The 21,106-nt window shown below is 39.2% G+C and overlaps 1 protein-coding gene across 13 annotated transcripts in view; it reads left to right on the forward strand.

Moving 5' to 3' along the window:
- Positions 1 to 20,857, forward strand: part of LOC143022150 (uncharacterized) — a 630,899-nt gene extending 610,042 nt beyond the window's left edge. For all 13 annotated transcript variants that reach the window (XM_076180183.1, XM_076180188.1, XM_076180186.1 and 10 more), the window contains 4 exons: positions 2,633 to 3,082; positions 4,707 to 4,880; positions 5,465 to 5,656; positions 6,910 to 20,857. In XM_076180183.1, the coding sequence (XP_076036298.1) occupies positions 2,633 to 3,082; positions 4,707 to 4,880; positions 5,465 to 5,656; positions 6,910 to 7,488 (1,395 nt within the window). In that variant the 3' untranslated portion in view covers positions 7,489 to 20,857. The remainder of the gene's footprint in view (positions 1 to 2,632; positions 3,083 to 4,706; positions 4,881 to 5,464; positions 5,657 to 6,909) is intronic.
- Positions 20,858 to 21,106: the final 249 nt, after the last annotated feature.

Consider the following 21,106-nt stretch of genomic DNA (forward strand, 5'->3'; position numbering starts at 1 on the left):
AAAGGATTACAAAGGCGGAGCATGCCGACAGGAGACCGTTTGGTCCATAACTAGGTCGGATGTGAAAAAAATAATAATAATAAATAAACAAATAAAAATATAATATAGATAATAGATAAAATAAATGCATAGGTATAGTTGAATAATAATAAACAAACAGGTAAATAGTAAATAATCGTAAATTGACAAATAACTAATAATAAATGTGAATCAAGCAAATAATAATAAACAACAAATGATAACAAAAACGTTCAGACGCATCTAGTTGACGCCAAGCGATTTTATTCAGCTCTCATGGTATGGTAGCAAAGGGTCAGACCACTGTTTCCCAACCCTGGGGACGCGACCCTAAGTTGGGCCGCCAAGATTTTTTTTTTTTTTTTTTTTTTTTTTTTTTGTCGTGGCCATATCATGAGGATCATATTGGGGTCGCCCCCCCCCCCAAAAAAAGGGAAACGCTGGGTTAAACACTTCGACTCGAACGCGCCCTTAAAAGAGTTTTTTATGTGGTTGCCGTCGGGCGATCCTGTTCAGTGGAGATTAACCTCAAAGAGGATGAAGGGGTCAAGGAGGGATCTGTGCCCAGCCAAAGCCAGAGGATTTCAGTCGGGTCAGGCTGGACTTCACCCGGCATAAGTGGGCTGATGTTTGGTTATGAATATCTATATATATATATATATATATATATATATATATATATATATATATATATATATATATATATATATATACAAACACACATACATATTCCACGCAGTACTCTATCTTTCTCTCAAAACACATACAAACACACAAACACACATACATATTCCACGCAGTACTCTATCTTTCTCTCAAAACACATACAAACACACACACACACACACACACACACACACACACACACACACACACACAAAAGCTCTCACTCGCCCTCATTCAGCCCCCACCCCTTCCCCCTCGCCCCGCCTTGAGAGGACGCCCATTGGGCGCCGCCAGCAATGACGCCCATTTATGACGGGTTGTCTGCTTGCTTGCTTGCGACCAAGATGGAAGGAGGCGGGGGGAGGGGGAGGGGAGGGTAGCGCTTAGGTTGTTGGGGGGATGGGAGGGGGGAGAGGTCGGGTGTAGTGGGGGGAAGAGGGATCGAGTGGGAGGGGAAGAGTGAGGAAGGGGAAGGAGGAGAGTAGGGTTGGGGAGTAAGATGATGGGACCCGGGGTGTGGGGGTAGGGGTAGTATTTTTTTTTTACTTATTTATCTATTTATTTTGTTATTTATTATTTATTTCATTTATTTACTATTATTATTTTATTTCATTTATTTATTTTATTTATTTATTTTATTTATTATTTTTTTTTTTTTTTTTTTTTTTTTTTTTTTTTTTTTTTTTTTGTGGGAGTGAAATGTCACTCCCACGGGCTTTCAGCCCGTGCACTATGTGGGGGGTGGGAGTAATTGGAGTAGACTTGGGAGTAATGGGGAGGAGTATAGGCAAGGAAGAAAGGAATGGACAGCTTTCGTACCTGTTGGTACTTGTTTAACAGTCGCCAGGTGTTTTTATTAATTTGCGCGGTATCTCGACCAATCCGTCCACATTCATCAGCTTCACCAACTAGATCTAATTAACTGAACACAAATTATTGGGATCAGAAGTTTCTATATGGGTTTTATTTTGTTTTGTTTCGTTTTCGTTTTGTTTTATTTTGTTGTGGTTTGTTCTGTTTTTTCGCGTTCATAAATCGTGTATTTGTAAATCGCTCAAAATTTGTTTTTTAGTCCTGTTTTCTTTACTTTCCGTCCATTTTCAAAAAGTTTCACACAATGTGTTCCGATTAATTATCATCTGACTTGTGTGTTTTGTGGCTTGGAAATAGAGATTCACAATAACATGTTTTATTTTTTTTATTGAGCTGTGTGTGTGTGTATTCTTGTGGTTCTATTTGTGTTGTGTCAGAGCGTTCGTCAAGCCGTCCGTTCGTTGATAGTGTGTGTGTGTGTGTGTGTGTGTGTGTGTGTGTGTGTGTGTGTGTGTGTGTGTGTGTGCGCGATTCACCATGGTCTTGGATCACGTGTTGGACTCCTGATCGACAGCTATTTCCCTCCCGAATGAGATCTCAGAGCTCATATATGACCGATCTATGGGCAAAGCTGTGACCTTACACGCACACACACACACCCAACTCCCCGCCCACGAGAGTTGGAGTAACGACTCTTAGCGCAGCGGTACTGAAATTATTTCACCCCTGGGGGAATTCGAACCCGGACCTCTGTAGTGGCGGCCGGGAATTCTACCAACTGAGCCATCGTGTGTGTGTGTGTGTGTGTGTGTGTGTGTGTGTGTGTGTGTGTGTGTGTGTGTGTGTTTACCTAGTTGTATTTTGCGGGAGGAGAGCTATGCTCGTAGTGACCCGCAGTTGTATCTTTCCGCATCCAGTTCTTTCTTAAAATCATGTATAGTTTTAGCACTCACTGTTTCCTCTTTCAATTTGTTCCATGTATTCACCTTGGTCTTTGGACCACGTGTTGGACTCGTGATCGACAGCTATTTCCCTCCCGGAAGAGAGCTCAGAGCTCGTATGACCGTATGTGTGTGCGTGTGTGTGTTTAGCCCTACTTCCTCGATTTAATTTTTTCTTCTTTTTTTCTCTCCAGGTGCGAGGATTGGCCGACTTCGAGGCCCCATCATCACGTCCATCCTCACCCGCAGGGGACCGCGCCGGGCACTGCCCCTCGTCTTCACCCTCCCCCAGTACAGGTCCACCCACCAAATGTCCCACTCCTATCAGTGAGTCCCACTCCCCCAACCCTCCCCCGCCCTTAGTGAACCCCCAGCTGACATCCTTAGGGACCCCCGGCGTCCCCCCTCGTCTCCCTCATCACACTCCCCACGACACTCCTTCGCGACATCCTGGAGGTGGAGGTGGTGGGGGTCCTCCTCAACCTGCGCCACATCCAGGTCTCCATCCCGACTACCCGTACCATCTCCTTCATCGACCCTACGACCTCTCGACCACGGCGTCACTTTTGGGTGATGGAGATTGGAAGAGGAATGATGAGTCTGCTAAGGTCTCTCCACTCTCCTCTTCCTACATGCCCCCTTTGGTAAGTGTAACACTCACCCCACGACAGGCCTCTCCCGTCCGTAGAACAAGGTCTGAATATCAACAGCTTAGTTCAGGGGTTCTCAGCCTTACTTGGCCCATTCACCACCTTTCACCATTTGTCAGAATGTCATTCCCCCCCTCCTTTCCAAGATTGTCTGTTTCAAAAGGTGCATTCTAAATAATATGCAAATATTACTAAAAACCCTTTTATTTTTTCCAAATTAGTATATATTTTTCCCAAATTAGTATAAATCCAGCCCAGGTGACAGGCCAGATAGGCCAAAACCTATAATTGCTTTCCTCACCCCGTAAGCTGACTGTGGTCACAAATCACCCCCAGAAATCCCAAAATTCACCCCTGGGGGTGAATTTCACCCCTAATGAGAACCCCTGGCTTAGTTCAACTTGGAAAGAAAACTGATGCCATGACAAGATACCCGACCAACTCGGGTCGTACGTTCCATTTCTATCAACGCTGCAACTCTAGACAACATTTTTATGGCGCCGTATAATTAACTGGTTTTCTTTCCAAAAATAATCTCACGCATTGGTATTCAGACCTTACCGTAGAATACTCAGTATACCACCTACGTTCAGCTCAAACATCATATTAAAAGGGGTCCTCGAGTTACGACGGAGTTCCGGTACAACGCAATGTCGTAAACCGATATTCGGCGTAGGTCGGAACCAGCATAATGAAACACCATCCATGGTAATTGCTATCCTTTTCTTCGATTCACTGCCATAAAAAAAAGTCTGCCTTACGTTTAGGAACCATAATGAAGGGCAAAAAATTCCCAAAAAGTTAAAGCAAACGAGAAAGCGAATGATAAAATAGTTATCCAAGATGGCGCACAACCAAAACTGATCAACGCTTTCTTCCTCGGTCTATTGTCGTGTGACGACGTATTCCTCCGCCACGCTCACCAACTAATTCATTGTATTATTTAGAAAAAAAAAAATCAGTATAGAGGAATGTACAGGGCCAAGTATTGCTAACGTTGTAACCACAAAACGGCGAAAAACCGAGGCCGTTGTGAACCGTGGATTCCCTATATATTTATTTTAATCAAGCGGAGATTTATTGGAGAATAAAACTTTAATCAGCCTTTTATCTATACTGTTGTATTTTCTCGAATCTTTTAAAATATCCTGCAACATTCACGTTACATCTGAAGTGATCAGAATGAACTTCACAACTTGTGCATTGTTTTCCCCCAATTTTCTCAGTCTCCATGTGTAAGGATTACAAAGGATTACAAAGGCGGAGCATGCCGACAGGAGACCTTTTGGTCCATATCTAGGTCGGATGCGAAAAAAAATCATAGTAATAATAAAACAATAAATAAAAAATACAATAATGTAAATAACAAATAAAATACATAAATAAATGCATAGGTATAGTTAAATAATAAACAAACATGTAAATAGTAAATAATAATAAATTGTAATAGTCTTCTGAACATTTGATTTCCGCCCATGTATCACATCACCCAAATTCTTTCAGTCTTTACGTATAATAGCCTTCTAACATTTGATTTACACCCTTGTATCACATCACCTAAATTCTTTCAGTCTGTATATAAAGCATTTAATTTTTTTTCTCTCTTCTTTCCCAACAGCGTGTGAAACCAGACCTTGGAGGAAACAGTTTTGATCCTCCTGGTGACCTCGGGGGCGTATCTCCTCTTACACTGACGGACAGTCCACGACCTCCATACCTAACGCAGAACATCTTTTCCTCTCTCTTTGCTCACGATACCCCGGGAGGTGCAGGTTCACAGTATGGTGTCGGTGTAAGTATCAGTCACAACTTGTACGATAACAATAATTCATTACCGATTGCAGCTCTTGTCGTGTGAATGGGTGTACTGGGAACTGATGGTTAAACAATGATTTCCCTGAACTGTCTGACGTATCAAACAAATTTTGTTCTGGCTGGCAATGGATGACTTGATTCAGTTAAGGAGCAGATGACAGTGTTACAATTATCTAAAACCCCATTTTGTCCTCAGTCAGTCCCTCCCTGAATTGAAATAAATTGTCATTAACCAGAATAAATTCTGCTGTGTATGTCACCAGGTCAAAGGAGTTAATAAAAGAAACTTGGTTAGAGATCTTATAGTCCTTGATTCAGTCCTTCAATCCCTTCACTCAAACATTACTTTAAAAGGTGATCAGCATTTGCCCTCTCCTACAAGGACCCTTCATCAGAATGATCAAAAATCAACTCCCATGACTGAGAAAGTTTCTACTCAGGCCTCAGTTTGGTAAACCCTACCCGTGCCTCTTGTCCTCAGTCTCCTATTCCTTTCCATTCACATTTCGCTAAGTTGTTTTGTATTCCTTAGAGTAAATTCATCTTTCTTTCTTTGTACAGCGCATGTTCCCCATCAGTGACCCCTTACGGAGACTGACATCAGGGGGAGGTGAGACACGTATACACAAGTGTCAATACTGCTCACGCAAGTTCAAACGAAAGGACCACCTCAAGACTCACATTCGCATACACACGGGTGAACGACCCTACAAGTGCAAAATATGTGGCCGTGGATTCATCCAAAGTCAGCAGGTAGGAATAAATCTTGATGTCATTAGCTGTTGTTTTGATGTGTTGTTTGATACTGGTTGTAATTAGAAACTATACTGGACCTATCACTTTTGTCTGCAGTAATTAAGTGAAGCTTTTTTTTTTCTTTTTGCAAAAGAGTAATAACAGATTAGGGGTTGTATTGGTACTTGAGAAAAAACGGGATGTCAGACATGGAGCTTTCATTAAGCATGGATGATGGATGATTATGTTTATTAATAAATTTGTGTAACTGTAACAAGGGATAAGGTGCCTCACTTCTTCATTTTCCTGTGTTCTTTTGGTGAGGGGTGAGAATGATGCCTCCATATTCTGACATATCACAGAAGGTGACTGAATAAGACAGAGTGAGGGGACTGGCAATTTCTCCTCTTTGTAAGTTTCTCCTGTGAAAAGTCGAGCCAAAAATGGATCTGGAACATTCAAACTAGTTCAGTGAATGTGCATAGATGTGGAACATAAAAGAACAAAGAGATGTGTTAGCACTGAGTAAAACTAAATTGAAAGGGGAAGTTGAGTTTGGTTTTGGGAGTATGTTAGATAGGGTGTTGGGAATGGAGGATAAGAAATAGAAGGAATGGCTCTGTTAGTGAGTAATGAGGTATGTGTATGGTGGAACATAAAAGAACAAAGACACGTGTTAGCACTGAGTAAAACTAAATTAAAAGGGAAAGTTGAGTTTGGTTTTGGGGGTATGGTAGATAGGGTGTTGGGAATGGAGGATAAGAAATAGAAGAAAAGGCTCTGTTAGTGAGTAATGAGGTACATTTATGGTTGAATGGAAGTGCCATCATGGATAATGTAGGCAAAAATGAGATTAGGTTGTGAGATACAGATGAACTGAGTGTGGCCCTGGTAGTGAGAAAAGTGAGGATGAGAGAGAGGAGTTTTGGAATGATTGAAACGAGGGTGCAGAGTTTTCGGAAGAATATGACAGCAGCAGTACAAGTATTGGAAAATCTACATAACAGATTAGGAGATGAACCAGTGAACATAATAGCTCTCTTCCGGGAGGAAAATAGCTGTTGATCACAAGTCCAACATGTGATCCAAGACCATGGTGAATCACACACATTAATAGCAAATTGCTCTTTTGAAGCAATACATTACCCTTTTGAAGAATGTAATCACATTCTCTCATGTAGTATCATTATAATAAGAAGCACAATACTTACTTGATAACTTAGCCATGATTCGTTGAAAGTCCGAAACTGAACTAGTACCTTGTGTTGCAGGTGAAAATCCATATGAAAGTACACGTGCGAGAAGATGCTTCGGGAGTGGGACCTCCTGGTCTGGGGGGAGGGGGAGGGGGAAGCCTCTCTTCCCTCTATCACGACCTTGGGGGAAACTACCAAGACCAGCAACCGGGCGGACATCCAGAAGACTCGCACACCGACCTAGAGCAGCCATCCGAACCCTCACAGCCCCCTGACCCTGACTCCGACAACGACTGCAGCTCTGAGATGGTTGACACCGATTTTGATGCAAGATCTTCACAACAGGAAGGGGTTGGTGGTGGTGGAGGAGGAGGAGGAGGAGGTGCTGGAGGTGGAGGTGCAGGAGGAGGTGGCGGAACAGGCGGTGGAGGAGGAGGAGGCGGTGGTGGAGGAGGTGGTGGTGGTGTAGGAGGAGGTGGAAGACCAGCCTCTGGTCCGCCTCTGGGCAGTCATGCCGGTGGTCCTCCGCCAGATCGATCGCCCCCTTCGCCTGGCTCCGCACTGAGGGCTCCCCTTCCTCCTCCCGACAGCCAAAGCTGCAGCGCCATGTCTCTGAAAGAATCCTATCATATAGGTAGCAATATAAAAAAATGATGGATAATGTGCTGTGATGCTAGAGGCTTTAACTAAATAACTGTTGGTTATTATAATAATTGTTTTGTTGCCAATATGCATTTCTGCACTATCAGACAATTTCCAACGATATCAATACTTCTCCACCACAACATATCAGTGGCTAAAATTGACAGGACTCAAGCGGCTCAAGTAGACTCAGTTATGTTCATGTTACAGTTCCATATTTACTATTGCGACTTCTGCAATAATACAATAGTTGGAGTGTTTTTGGATACAGTAGCTGACACTTTCCTCTTTGCCCCTACTCTCTTGTTAATATTATAGTATGAATAAGGTTATTAGTGTGTGATACAAACACGCATGTTGGTCTGTGATCTGTTTGTAGCGAGCAAATGTGACGTCTACTTAAGCTACATACTGTGTATTCAATTTGAAGATAAACTATGATAGCAAACCGAACGATCTTATGGTCGTATGCACCCTGGTGGTAAAGCAGTAGGAGGAAGAGAAGCAGGAGGAAGGAGGAGGAGAAGAAGAAGAAATAGAAGAAGAAGAAGTGTGAGAAGAAGAAAAAGAAGGCAGAAAAGGAGGTGGAGGAGGAGGAGACAAAGGGATATGAATATCGCAATTTCATCTGAAGCTGCGATCTTTGTGCCCCCCTCAATTTAATGGTTTGCAGCATAGAGTAGACATCATCCTGTGTGAACTCCCTTACCTCTTCTCCCCTTTTACTCCCATCAACATCTTCCCAACTTGGGTGTGTGCAAAGACTTGGGGAAAAGGAGGATAGATATGGGGTCAGGGAAGTTTCGAGAGATGGACAGACTACACTAAACACCTTCCTATCAAGTTTATTTTCCAGAACCAAGCAAGCTGCGTTTTATTTATTCACCATTCAATAGGCACGTTTTGATGCCACAACCTTACCTTATGTATCCACGATAAAATGAGTTATGTGATGTATTAGCATGAGAAAAGGAAGATATAGCAGTCCCAGACTACATTTTCAATGATACGAGGGTGCTCAAGAGTTGTAGTTGTTAAATCTCTGTAGCAGGAACCAAATCAATTCTTTATGCAAGTCTGATAACACCTGCTGATAATGATGTAATGTTGTTTCAAAAGTTGGGAAGCAGTTTTTTGGCATTGATTAAAGTGTTACTCAAAATTTCTATCGCAGTTATTTGTTCAACACTTTATTTTTGTCAGTAATGTATGCATAAGTAATTCATGTCATGATGATGTGTGCATTCTTACATATGCATCCATACATACATATTTATATGAATACTTGTGTACTGTATGTTGTATGTGTTTTTCACATAATGTATACAGTGGAAGACAAAAGTCTTGTACCAGTTCCATCCAATGATTACTCAATGTATATCTAGGAGACCATAATGACACCTTTCTCATGACATTAATCTAGCAGTTTGTAAGCCTGAATCCAGTGAAGCCTAAAATGTATTGTTGGTTCAGTAAATGTTTGAATGTCACAAGCAAGACTTCACTGGATTGAGTCATGCCATCTGTCAAGATTTAACATGATATTGTTGTCAGTATAGTTTGTTGAATGTATTGAATTATGAACAGAATTTTTGTCATTCAGTTAACATTATGTATGTATCTAAGTATGTATGTATGTATGTATACGTATTGTATGCACACAGTATGTACATATATTTAAGCAATAGGCCATCATTTGAAATGTTTACAGACAACCCAGAACAACAGTGTTTCAGTAATTGGTAATCTTTTTACAATTTTTATGATCAGTATCACAGTCATTTTCATTAATAGGTCATTTGAATTGAAGGACTCGGCTTTACAGAGTTTTTCCATGCTAAAACAGTTGAGAACTTCCCTAAAAGAATTGTATGTTGACTAGTGAACAAGACAGTCCCTGTCTCTGCCTCGGAGGGGTGAGGCTCACCTCCAAATGTCATGGCTACACCCAATTGGAAGACATGGAAGAATAATAATGTTGTGGAATGTTTTAATATATATATTTTATATACGCTGTCTTCTTCATCTTCTACTTCTTCATCTTCCAGTTAGTGCAGTAGATTTCAAACTGTTCATATTAGATTTTTTGTTCCTTCTGTATGCATTTTGTTGTGAGTTGTGGTGTAGCTGAAGGGAATTGTCTGGATGTTTACATGTATGTATGCCTGCATTAGTATGGTTTGACTTTTAGGCCAACTTTTTTTTTTTTTTTAACTTGGCCTTTTTGATAGCTCTAACTGAAAAAAAAAATTATCGGAAGACCTTATAGACCTTAGATTGACTAACGCGCATGGATGATGAAGCATATCAATAACATATCTCTTAAGAAATCCATCATATCCAAAATTATTTACAATATTGTGGATATGTGCAGTAACCAGATGGTTCCAACCCCGTTCAAACAGATTTAGTTTGGGATAACTTTTAACTTTTTAATAGTTTCTACGAGTTCAAACCTTAATCACCCTTCCCAGGAGTTGTTGTTTTGGGTCCTTACGAAAACAATGTTTAAGTCATTAATGTCCAAAGGTCACTTTCTAGATATTATTTTTAGCTTAGTTTGTTTTATTCACCAAGAGAAGGCCATGAGACTGAATGGGATATTTTTTGTATTATCTCTTAACTATTTAAGATATGATAATATATCTCTATTCCACTTAGTTCTAGGACCTTCGTTTAGTGGACACAAAACATCTAACTTAAACATGAAATATCTAAAGTGGCTGATGAGGGTTAGTGACTTAAACCTTTTTCCCCCCATGATAATATTTTCCACAGATATATACAAAGCTTCATCTTCCCTCATTCTTCCTCATTCCTTCTTCTTCCTCATCTTTGTTTTTTTCTGCCAAGGCAAAGACTTTTGCAAAATACATAATGTTTGCAAAAGAGGAACACTTGAAAAGGACATGGCTAAAACATCATGGTCTGCTCTATACAAAGATGATGATGGTGATGATGTATTTATATTAATTTATTTCCCCCAAAGTACCTTGTTGTGTATGGTACAAAGAACAAGTGCAAGTAACTGTTAAGGCACTACTTTTAATTCAGTTTTGTTTGGGCATAGCAGGCAAACCAGCAACAATTCTCAGCTGGTTTCTTCTGGCTCTTAAGAGTCCTGACCTGCTTGTGCTTTGTTTTATCTGGCCTCTTACAGGTTCCATAGGGTCTAATTTTGGTTTTGATATGGTCTGGTTTTGGTTTGGTTGGGTCTGTTTTATTGTTTGATTTGGTCTGATTCTGGTTGATACAATTTTTGTCTTTGGTTTGATACGGTATGTCTTTAGCTCAATATGGTCAGCCATTGTTTGAATCTATTATTCTATAATGGTTTAGGACTGTGATCTTTCACCATTAGGGTTTGTGTCTGAAATGGGATGGTTCTATCTTTTCATGACTGGATTTGTGGTGTTTAGCTGGTTAGATTCTGATTATTTTTATCATAACATCATCACATTTTTCAAAGACTGGTTCGGCATATGTTGGGTTAATTGTTATCTCATCATTTTGGTTTTTGCAAACTCATTAAAACTAGTAAACATTACAGTTTTACTGTCAACGTAAAAGTATTGAGACACCTGATATATGGAAAAATGTGAATGGTAAACCAGAGACAAACACCATAAATCTTGTGGCTGTACTGATATCATTCTTTAATGACCTTTCCATTGAATCCGGCAGTCTCAGTACTTTTGTTTGTGACTGTACATGAAGATGAGGAAAACCTTAATGAGGATGATGATAACTGTAATGGTAGCAATGATTATGGTTATTGTAGAAGTGAGCATTACCCAGCCAGGATTTTGATTGTTAGTGAAGATGTATTGAAGCCAGATAATACAGATGATGTTAACTGGAAAGCCTCACCCCTCAAAAAGTATCTTAACCCCAAGCCTTGCAATGCCAGCTTCTCATTCAAAAAACAACGTTTATGAGTTATCAAATGGATGGTTTATCAGTGACTTGTACTCGTAACTTGTGAGACCTACTGGGTCAAAATATATGGAGGACTTTATTTGGATTTCTCTAGTAACTGAATTCTTGCTTGAAGCAGAGGCTGGTATGATAGGTGAGGTGGTGGTTGTAGAGTTACTGATTTAGGTCTGGGCTGTGATTAAGTGTATGCCAGAGGAGGAGGAGGAGAAAAAAAGGAGGAGCAGGAGGAGGAGGAGAAGGCTTGGGTGGCTTTTATAAAAACATAAAACGAGGGTGAACTTTTGAATAATCTTAGGGTGGATGTCTCTGTTGTCTGGTGGAAATTGCCATGCTCGGAGGAGACAGAACTGAAACTGAATTAAGAAGCATCACAATCACTCCATACTGTCCGACACCATTTTAACTTCTGTACCAGCCTGGGAGGCCCTTGTCTTATTGCTACCCTGGCTGTGATGATTGGCACCTATATTTAGGATCGTGATGATGATGATAATGATGATATAGCACAGAATTGGACTCATTATATACCCCATTAGCATCAAATGCTGATGATTAGTGATAAGGAACATTTGTAATTATTATGATAATAATTTATAATAGTAAAGGTAAGCAATTGATGCACAGGAAGTATGCACATTCAAGATTGAATGAAAGTGCCATGCAAGTCCCTGTGCTGAAGGTGGTAAAAACAAGGGCTTCCCATTGGCTATTGTCAGGTTGACGGTAAACAAAACCTACACTTGTATACGCTTGGAACCCCTCACGCAGATGCTGCCGCTTGTGTCACCGCCCTACTAACACTTAGCACATTGGGGGCTCTTACCCCATAGTCCTCACTTTCTATAGTGTAGAATCTTTTGATCTTCATATTACATTGCGCTAAATAAGGATTCACCATTAATAATAATAATAATAATTATAATAATAATAATAATGATAATAATATAATAATAATATTAATAATACAGTAGGATTTTTCTATGAATCCGTAGGTCATTACATCTTGTTCTTGTACTTGTGAAGTGATTATTGAAGAAAGGCTCAAGTCTCTGAGGTTTAAGGTGATGGGGAGGGAGATGTAAGCAGCTGCCAGGGAGGGTGATGATGACTGATTACAAGAGTGACAGTGTTAGATACAAGGTTAGAGGTGTTAGATACAAGGTTAGAGGTCTCAGATACAAAGTTTGGGGTGTCATGTCAGTTAAGAGGTGAGAGAAAGCAAGGGGAGTACAAAAAAGAAGAGTACATATGTTAGACAGGTGTAAGTTAAGAGGTACCGTGTCTTGCTCATTTTCAGTTTAGCCATTTTTTTTTATATATGAGATCCTTAAAGCCAAAGAAACTGTTAAAAGACAAATATATCTGAGTGAGTAAGTTATAGATGAAAAAATGAGTTAGCTACATATTGTGTAAGGTAAGGATTTGCTCCTGTGGGGGAAGTTAATGATGGTAGTTATTTTACGATAAAAAATTGAATCCTTTGAGTTCTCCTGCCACTAATTTCAAAGTGATGACAATAACGATGATGATGATGATGACAGTGACGACAAAGGCGACAGTGATGCGTTTCCAAAGAAAGGCTTGTTGCATGCTGCAGTATATGGTCCATAACATTATAGTCACCAGTTCACTTCCCAAAACCAAAAGTAGAAGATGTTTAGAATTTTCACATTTTGCCAAGACCACGGGAAGCGGACTTCTGCGTGGGGGGTTCCAATAGTTGAGCACTTCCCAGTGTGTGTGTGCATGCATCCACATGCAACACCACTGCTGCCCTACGGAACCTGCTTAAACGACCTGTACCAAGACATTGTTAGAATTATTATATGATATATGCTGTTATGTTAACCTTTGTGTAAAATGTATGTTGTTCATACAGAAAAAAAAAAACTGCAAATTTATTGTTATGACTGTTCGTAGCTGTGCTCAGATGTGATATGCAGTTGCATTGAGGGTAACATAATATCTTTGCTCACTATGGTCATCTGCTGGGGATTTGACACAGCCCATCTGTTTCTGTCTGTCTGTTTGTCTGTACCTTGATGATTCCTCAAAATGGCCTCTTTATTATCGGCATACTTTACAGCCATGAGGAAGATTTCCTCATTTATTTTTAATTCTTATACCCATCTTCTGTAATTCATTTCAGTATGTTGGTGTCCCACTGCTCATGCATGAGGGGTGATTATGATGATAATAATTCAAACTACATAGTAATATTTACCGGTAATTACACGATTCTTGATAAGTGGATAAGAACAGGAATTTTTTCACAATGGCTTCCCCCCTTAGGACAGATTAATCTTGGTAGTGAAATCCCCAGCAGAGGCACCCTCACAGCAGCCCCTGTGGCGGCTACCATGGTGTTCAGTTCTGCTTCAACGAGTGGTAAGCTAACCAGGCAAGAATTGCCCACTGTTTCAAGGCTGCCCTCAGTAGATCCAGGGACCCTGTGGGTTGGTGGGTGGGAGGGTGGGGAGGTGATCTGTCTCGTAGAACACCTCATGCAGCCAGGTAAGAATGATGGTATCTCATCAGAGTATTGTTGTCAAGACTGACATGAACGATATATAACGAGGACAGTAGTCGCCCATGTTCTTAGGTAATTTTCATGCAGGGTATGTGACGTGTACTAGTCCATGCAGAGAAGACCTCTGGATGGTGACTAGACTCCTGAGATTTGCAAATTTTCTGTGCTACTCAGGAAAGACACAGGTAGACATCTAAATGATTAATTGGAAGACACTTTACATGCTACCTGGTGGATACCTGAATCACTGCCTGAGTGAACCTAGTGTCTGTAATGGGGCCCCTGTGAAGGGTCTACTGGGGCAGCCAGTGCTCATTTTTACATAGTGTCTCCACAACATATCAGATATCGTCCCTCCTTTTTGAACTGCCAGCATTCATAGTTGTTAACATCTGTTCCCCATACCCCCTCCCCATTTCCTTTTCTCCATAATGTGTCAATGCCTACAACAACAATAAGCTATCTCAACAAATGCCTACAACAACAGTATGCTATCTCAACAGCAGAAGGAATTAAAACATAAAAATACAAACAGTTACAGCAGCAATCAAGGCCTCTATTCATATCAGACGCTTATACATTTCTTTGAAAGTGACTTCTTTATTATTGTTGTTATTCTTATACTTATTCTTATTCTTATTATTATTCCAGTAAACTCTTTTTTTTTCTAGTAGTCTAAAAAAAGTGTTGATACTTGGTGTTCAGAATCACTCAATGTTTGAATGAACAGCAGCCAGACCCAAGGGTGTGCTGCTTTTGTCGACGTCAGAACTTTGCTTCGTGTCATTTTACCTCAAAGCGTCACCGTGAAATATTGGTCCTTTTTCATAAAGCCTGACTCCTCACATCCTTATACTGAATGTTAAGTATCCTTTAACCATGCCTATGGCATCATAGAACATAGTTGTCATACAAATAGTCCTACATTGTTTCATAAATCTCCCTTTTATCATACCTCAATATTCAACCTTAGACATCTTCACACATTTCCCAACCTCATGTATCTTCTTACTCATATCTTCCAAACCTCTGGGAACATCAGCTTATTCCCACTGAGATCATAGAAGCCACAAACCCTTCAATATTCCCCCCCCCACAGTATCTGCTGTGATTCCCTAGCACAAAACTCTTTTGACTTTGTACAACCACCAGTGTAGTTACAACTAGACCTCTACACTACAATCTCTTCTCAAGACTTTCAAAACTTCCTGCAACCCTTGTGTCACCTCTGACATCATCAGCATGAACTTTACAACAGCTCTACAAGCTCCCAACTTGAACATTGTGTAAGCATTACATCTCATTCAGTATAATGTCTTCACCACTGAAGACTTGTATAAGCAACACATTCTGAAATAATATTTTTCACCGCCTCAGATGACAACTGACCAAAACTAACCTCCTCCAAAGACTCAGCAACCCATTCCTCAGCCTGGAAGGCAATAATAAGTGCAAGACCACCAGTAATGACAATAGCAACAGCTACAACCGTAACAGAATACCACCAGTAAGGCTAGCAGCAATATGCCAAACATAAAATGCTCATATAAGCTTGCCAACATTTTCCTTGTCTGTCTATCTGTTAAGTGTTTTTTTCATAACCCTTCTCAAGTCTTCAGTGTTTTTGCAGTGCCCGATTGAAATTGTTTTAATGATACACACCTCTCGCTCTACCAACCAACCAATCAACCCCTTCCCCCTCCTATACCCTGTCACTACTGTGACATGTTTTATAGATTTTATTATGGCAAATGCTGGATGGTACTATTCAACTATGGATTAGATGGAACCTAACAGAATTTCCATTGACTGAATCCCTACTTAGCCCAGGGCCTGCCCTGCAACAGAATAATATTATTAAAGGTTTGCTGTAACAAAATCAGTATGATATGTCATGGTATTTAGGAGGTTGGATAACCACCACCAAACCCACAGTGTTTTACCAGCCATCCAGCAAAACATTAACCTCTGATTACAACTGCTGGAATACCCTTTGAATACTTTTGTATTTAAGATTTGTGGTGAAATGTTGGATGATGGTGATCAAAATGATAATGCTGTTGATGTGTTTCCTGTGATTCTAATGAACAATATCCGACTTAGTATTTGTTCTAGTCACTGGTAATTAATTGGTCAATGTAATTTTTCTATTGAATGTCTTGTGGCTGATAAGGTTTTTTATCACAATTGGTAAGGTTTAAGATGAAGACCCCAATATTATAAATATTATTACTAATATTTAAATTTTCCCCATGTATAGAATCTGGTGTGTTTCATTTTTCATGTGTTGTAGTAGGCTGTGAGGGAATAGAAAAATCCTGGTAATCTAAAAATAAAAACATTTCATTTATTTAAAACTAATAACTGGATGGACCATTTGTAATGAGGAGTAAGATTTGTACCATTTGATACTGTTTTACTTTATATATATTTGCTGTATGTACATAGTATTGATTTAAGACCAAATTTCATTAAGTATAAAACACGAATTAGGAGATAGACCAGGATCCATGTGATGGTGGTTAGTTTGACTACTACTGCCTGGAATGTTGGGTTCAAGGTGAGGGGATCGCATGTGTTTCGTCAAAGTTGGTGATTACTACGGAAACCCTCCCAAGTGTTGAATAAGTGATTTACCGAAAATTCAGTCCTAGTATTGTTGTACAAGTTACTAAAACAGAAAATGAAATTAAATGAGTTTGGTACAAGGTCAGGCTTTGAAAAAAGATGGGAGAGGTTAAATCAGTGTTATCAGCATAATTTGATGAAAACGCAAGCTTTTACAATCCCATGTTAATGTACCTGACATTGTAAAGTCCCATTTGAGGTGAGATTTTTGTATGCAAAGCTGTTGGTAGGCCTGCCATTTCCCCAGCAGTGATTTGGGTGAAGAGGGGGTAAAGGTGAAAGTATGAGAGCCTGCTTGTACATATGTACATTCATAAGTTAGTGTTCTAACATTACCTCCCCCCCTCAGCCCTGCTGCACACGATTGATTCTCGATGTGCAATATAAAACTGATTGGGAGGATGCAAGGACATGTGTGGCACTGTGAATAAAGGATTGTGATTGGTTCTTGAGATGACGTCACAGCTGAATGAAACGACGTCACAGTTGAGGTAAAGAGGCGTCAGAAAATTAGATATAAGGAAGTACAGGGCCGACAACATATCTTATAATTTAGCTACACAATCAGGCAATTTCCCAAGGTGATTGCTAAATTTAGTCATGTGTATTTTGATATATACTTTAAATGCAATATATGTATTGGTGTGGTTTTGTAATATGAAATTGAAGGAAGTGTGTATGGATGTAAGTTTTACATGTTGTTTATTGAAGTTGTTGGAAAGTGCCTGGCATTGAAGTCACCCTCAAAACCAACTGACATAAACCCAGCATCATAATACCATATAAAGCAGTTTAATCATTTAGTGTGATGGTGAGTGTTCTATAATGGCATTCTTTATATGTATCTTATTCAGTAATGGTATTCTTTGAAAAATTATGCTTGAAATACAATTAAGCTGTATCCAATACTAGTACAGCATGAATAGGACATTCTTGCCAACCATTATTCCTGTCATTTGTGTATCTAAACATCCACTGAACAGATGAAGAGTTTCAGAAGCAATAAAAATGTAGTTACATGCAGTGGTGATATCAGATCACCTCCTTTCCAGTGCTGTTTTCAACTTTACTGTAAACATAGGCAAAATTTTAAATAGTTTGTGTAAATCAAAAAAATTTTGTAGAAAGGTTGGCTTGAGATTTAATTGAAGTCAGTATAGAGTGAGGGGCTCTAGAGCTAGATTTTCATAGTAGATCATTACTATACTTGCTCACAGATTATGGCAAGTACACTGATTATACAGTGCAGTGACTGAAGTGTTATATGCAGATAAGTTGTGTTATGCTGAAATGTGAGTCTAAAACCTTCACTGTCCATGTGATGCAAAACACAGCCGTAACATCTTGCACCATATTGGTTTCCATGTCCAATATAAATGCTTCAGACCCACCCAGTACCATTGCCATACTGTAAAGACCCCTGTGTTGTCAGCTTGGTGCCACTGTGATGAAGCAGAGGGCAGAATTGAGGTTATGTTGAACTTTCATTCATGACTGCTTTATTATCCTCTTCGGCCTGGGAGCTATCTTCCAGCTTAAAGAAATGGTATTGGAACAAAATCTGTAAAAAAAATTATTACGGGCTTTAAGGGTCTAATGCAGATAAATCCTTTTACTCTTGGGGCAATTTCTTGTATAAATAGGCTGTAACCAAGTAAAATTTATCAAATTTATATGTGGCTGTAGGGATAAAAGAGGGGCCCTCTGTTGAAGGTTGTGGCTGTTTTAGAGGAAAGCTGTAACCATATTCAGTGCTAATGTCTTTACACCTGACTGGTGTGGTGCTGTGCTTGATTCTGTTGTGTAAAAGTAACATGCAAAGTTGTAAAATTGCCCAATGTCTTGGAGGGAGCTGATAGAGAAAAAGTGTAACAATAGCCTGCAATAACTAAATTTTCTTTTCTTTCCGTTTTATGACACTTGTAATGTGGTGGAAGACTTAAAGAGTTGGAGAAAGAAAAATTCAGAAAAAAAGTTTCAACGCAACTCTGTCTTGCATTTCATATGCAGTACCTTTTTTTTTTCTCTCAGCTTGATCCTTTATGCCATACAGTGTCATTTCTGTCTTTTTTCTCCAGTTTGATGTGAGACTGCTATTATGTCATCAATATCTTTTCCTGTTAGCTCTTCTCCTCCCTGTGCATTAGTGTCATTACACTTTCTCATTTCTTGGGCTGTGAATTCTTTATCAGATTTGAATCGATAGCAATAGTGTGGGATGATGGCTTGCAACAAATAAAGTGGAAAAAGAAAAAAATTGTGCTTTCTCATAATTCATTTACTGTACTATGAAATAACTGTTGCAGCCATGAGAGACACTGCCTTAAGCCTGATGGTAACCCTGGTGGTATATATATATTTTTTTCTTTTCTTTTCTTTACTTTTTTTTCCTTTTCCTTCTTGTAGTGAATACCCAGGCATGGATAGCCTGCCCTAATCATGCCCAGGGGGATATTTATATGGTGATAATGATAATGAATGTTGTCGTACTAAGTGAAGGGTTGTGATGCTGATACCATTTGTCTTTGTATTTCATAAAGACTGGTTTTGTATTGATGATGATGATGATACTGGTGATGAAAAATATGTAATGCACTGCTTCTATTATGTATGCGTGTATTTTTGTGTGCATGCGTATATGTGTGCGTTTGTATGATTGTGCGTGTGTGTGGGTGCCCATCCACCTAATTAATATCACCCATGATACAGGTAGTCTGTCCTCAACTTCCCAACCCAATCTTCCTCAGTATATATTTCCATTTCCTAATCTCTCATTCACACACTGAAATAAATACTGAAAATGTTTGCCTTCAATTTTTTAATATTTAGCTGTGCTCATGTAGAATTCCATAGGCGTTTCCCCTGCATCAGCTCATTCCATAAAACCTCTATATCTTGTACATAACCAGCTGACCTCCTTACTTCCTAATCGTCACTCTTGTTCTTCCCCCAAATGTTTGCTGTTCTACATAATGACATTTTCATACATATCAATCTGCTCCTGTTTACTTATGTCTTCGCAAGCATGTCATTCTTGTTGTTTGGCAAATGGTTGCTCTTCTTTACGATTATCTTGGCAAACATCTCTTCTCGCAATGTTCAGAGTCTCTCGAAACATTTAAGTCTTGCATCATTCTGAATCTTTCCCAAATGTTTGAGTCTTGCATTATCCTGAGTCTCAAAATGTTTAAGTCTTTCCAAACATTTTGTGGTTGTCATCATCACCTCTTGTGGAGCCTCACTTCATTGCCTAAGCCATTTTCAGCTCCCAGTCACCATTGTTACACTGTCAGTCCTCATTATGATCTTTGATCTTGGCGTGATATTGTCCTCAAGGATAGAAGCGCTGGTGAATTATCGGCGACAAAATACAATATTTTTTCCATCACTACTATACCATTATTATATCAAACCCCCAGCCCCCCAACCTCCTGTTTCCACCTCCAAACCGTAACAACCTTTGTCATTCCTGTCATGTGACTCCATGTTGTCCTTTCCATTCCAGTGGCTCTCAATACATCATGGAAAGTCCCATACCAACCAACCATTCCGATTTTTACAATAACCAAATAACCACTCTCCACAAGAATAGTGCATGATCCTTACTGACGTTAAAAAAACAAAGCCAAAAAAAAATAAAATAAAATAAGAATATATCCCTATCTGTGGGAGAAAAACTGTAGTTTTCCACAGGTTGTAGAGTACTCGAATGATCATGACTTAACCATCACTGCATGCCTTCTTGTCTCCCTGTAACTTTCAGCCAAACATATCAGTACATACTACAGTCTTGATGCATATCAAAAAAAGATAAATAAAAATTTTTTGCTTCTCTCTCTACATTCTTCCTCACTTACCCGTATGATTGCCTTAGTAAGCCAGGTCTTGACATCATATCAACCCTACCTCATCAGTACCAAGGCACATCTCCATTTAGCACATCCAGTATATCCTTCCACATCACAACTGACCATATCAGTAATTATCTTGCTCACATTAACCAACAATAGGACCATATCTAGCAATTTCTTCTTGCAATCATATCAGACTCCTCTTTGCTCACAACAGCATCTAGGGATCACATGGAAAAGAATTACAGTAACAACCACTTATTGAATCCATTGTATGCATGCTTACAGTGGTTCAATCTTTAGCTCATAGAGAAATGAGACTAAGTCGTTCCTTTGTATTTGTCAAGACCATATCAGATTACTTTCTGTGCTGCTATAATAACAACAAATTTATTGTATATACACATGTGTGTCTACATATATATATATATATATATATATATATATATATATATATGTATATATATTATATATATATTATATATATAGTATCTATATATGTATATTTTATATATATACATGTATATTATATATATATATGTATATTTTATATATATATTATATATATATATATATACATATATATGCCAAAGGCTTTTTCCCTCTTACAAGGAAGGTAGCCAAAAACCAAAGGCATATATATATATATATATATATATGTAATTGTGTGAGTGTGTTTGTG

The sequence above is a fragment of the Oratosquilla oratoria genome, chromosome 44, assembly GCF_046742065.1.
Source record: "Oratosquilla oratoria isolate Oo_2021 chromosome 44, ASM4674206v1, whole genome shotgun sequence".
NCBI classification, from domain to species: Eukaryota; Metazoa; Arthropoda; class Malacostraca; order Stomatopoda; family Squillidae; genus Oratosquilla; species Oratosquilla oratoria.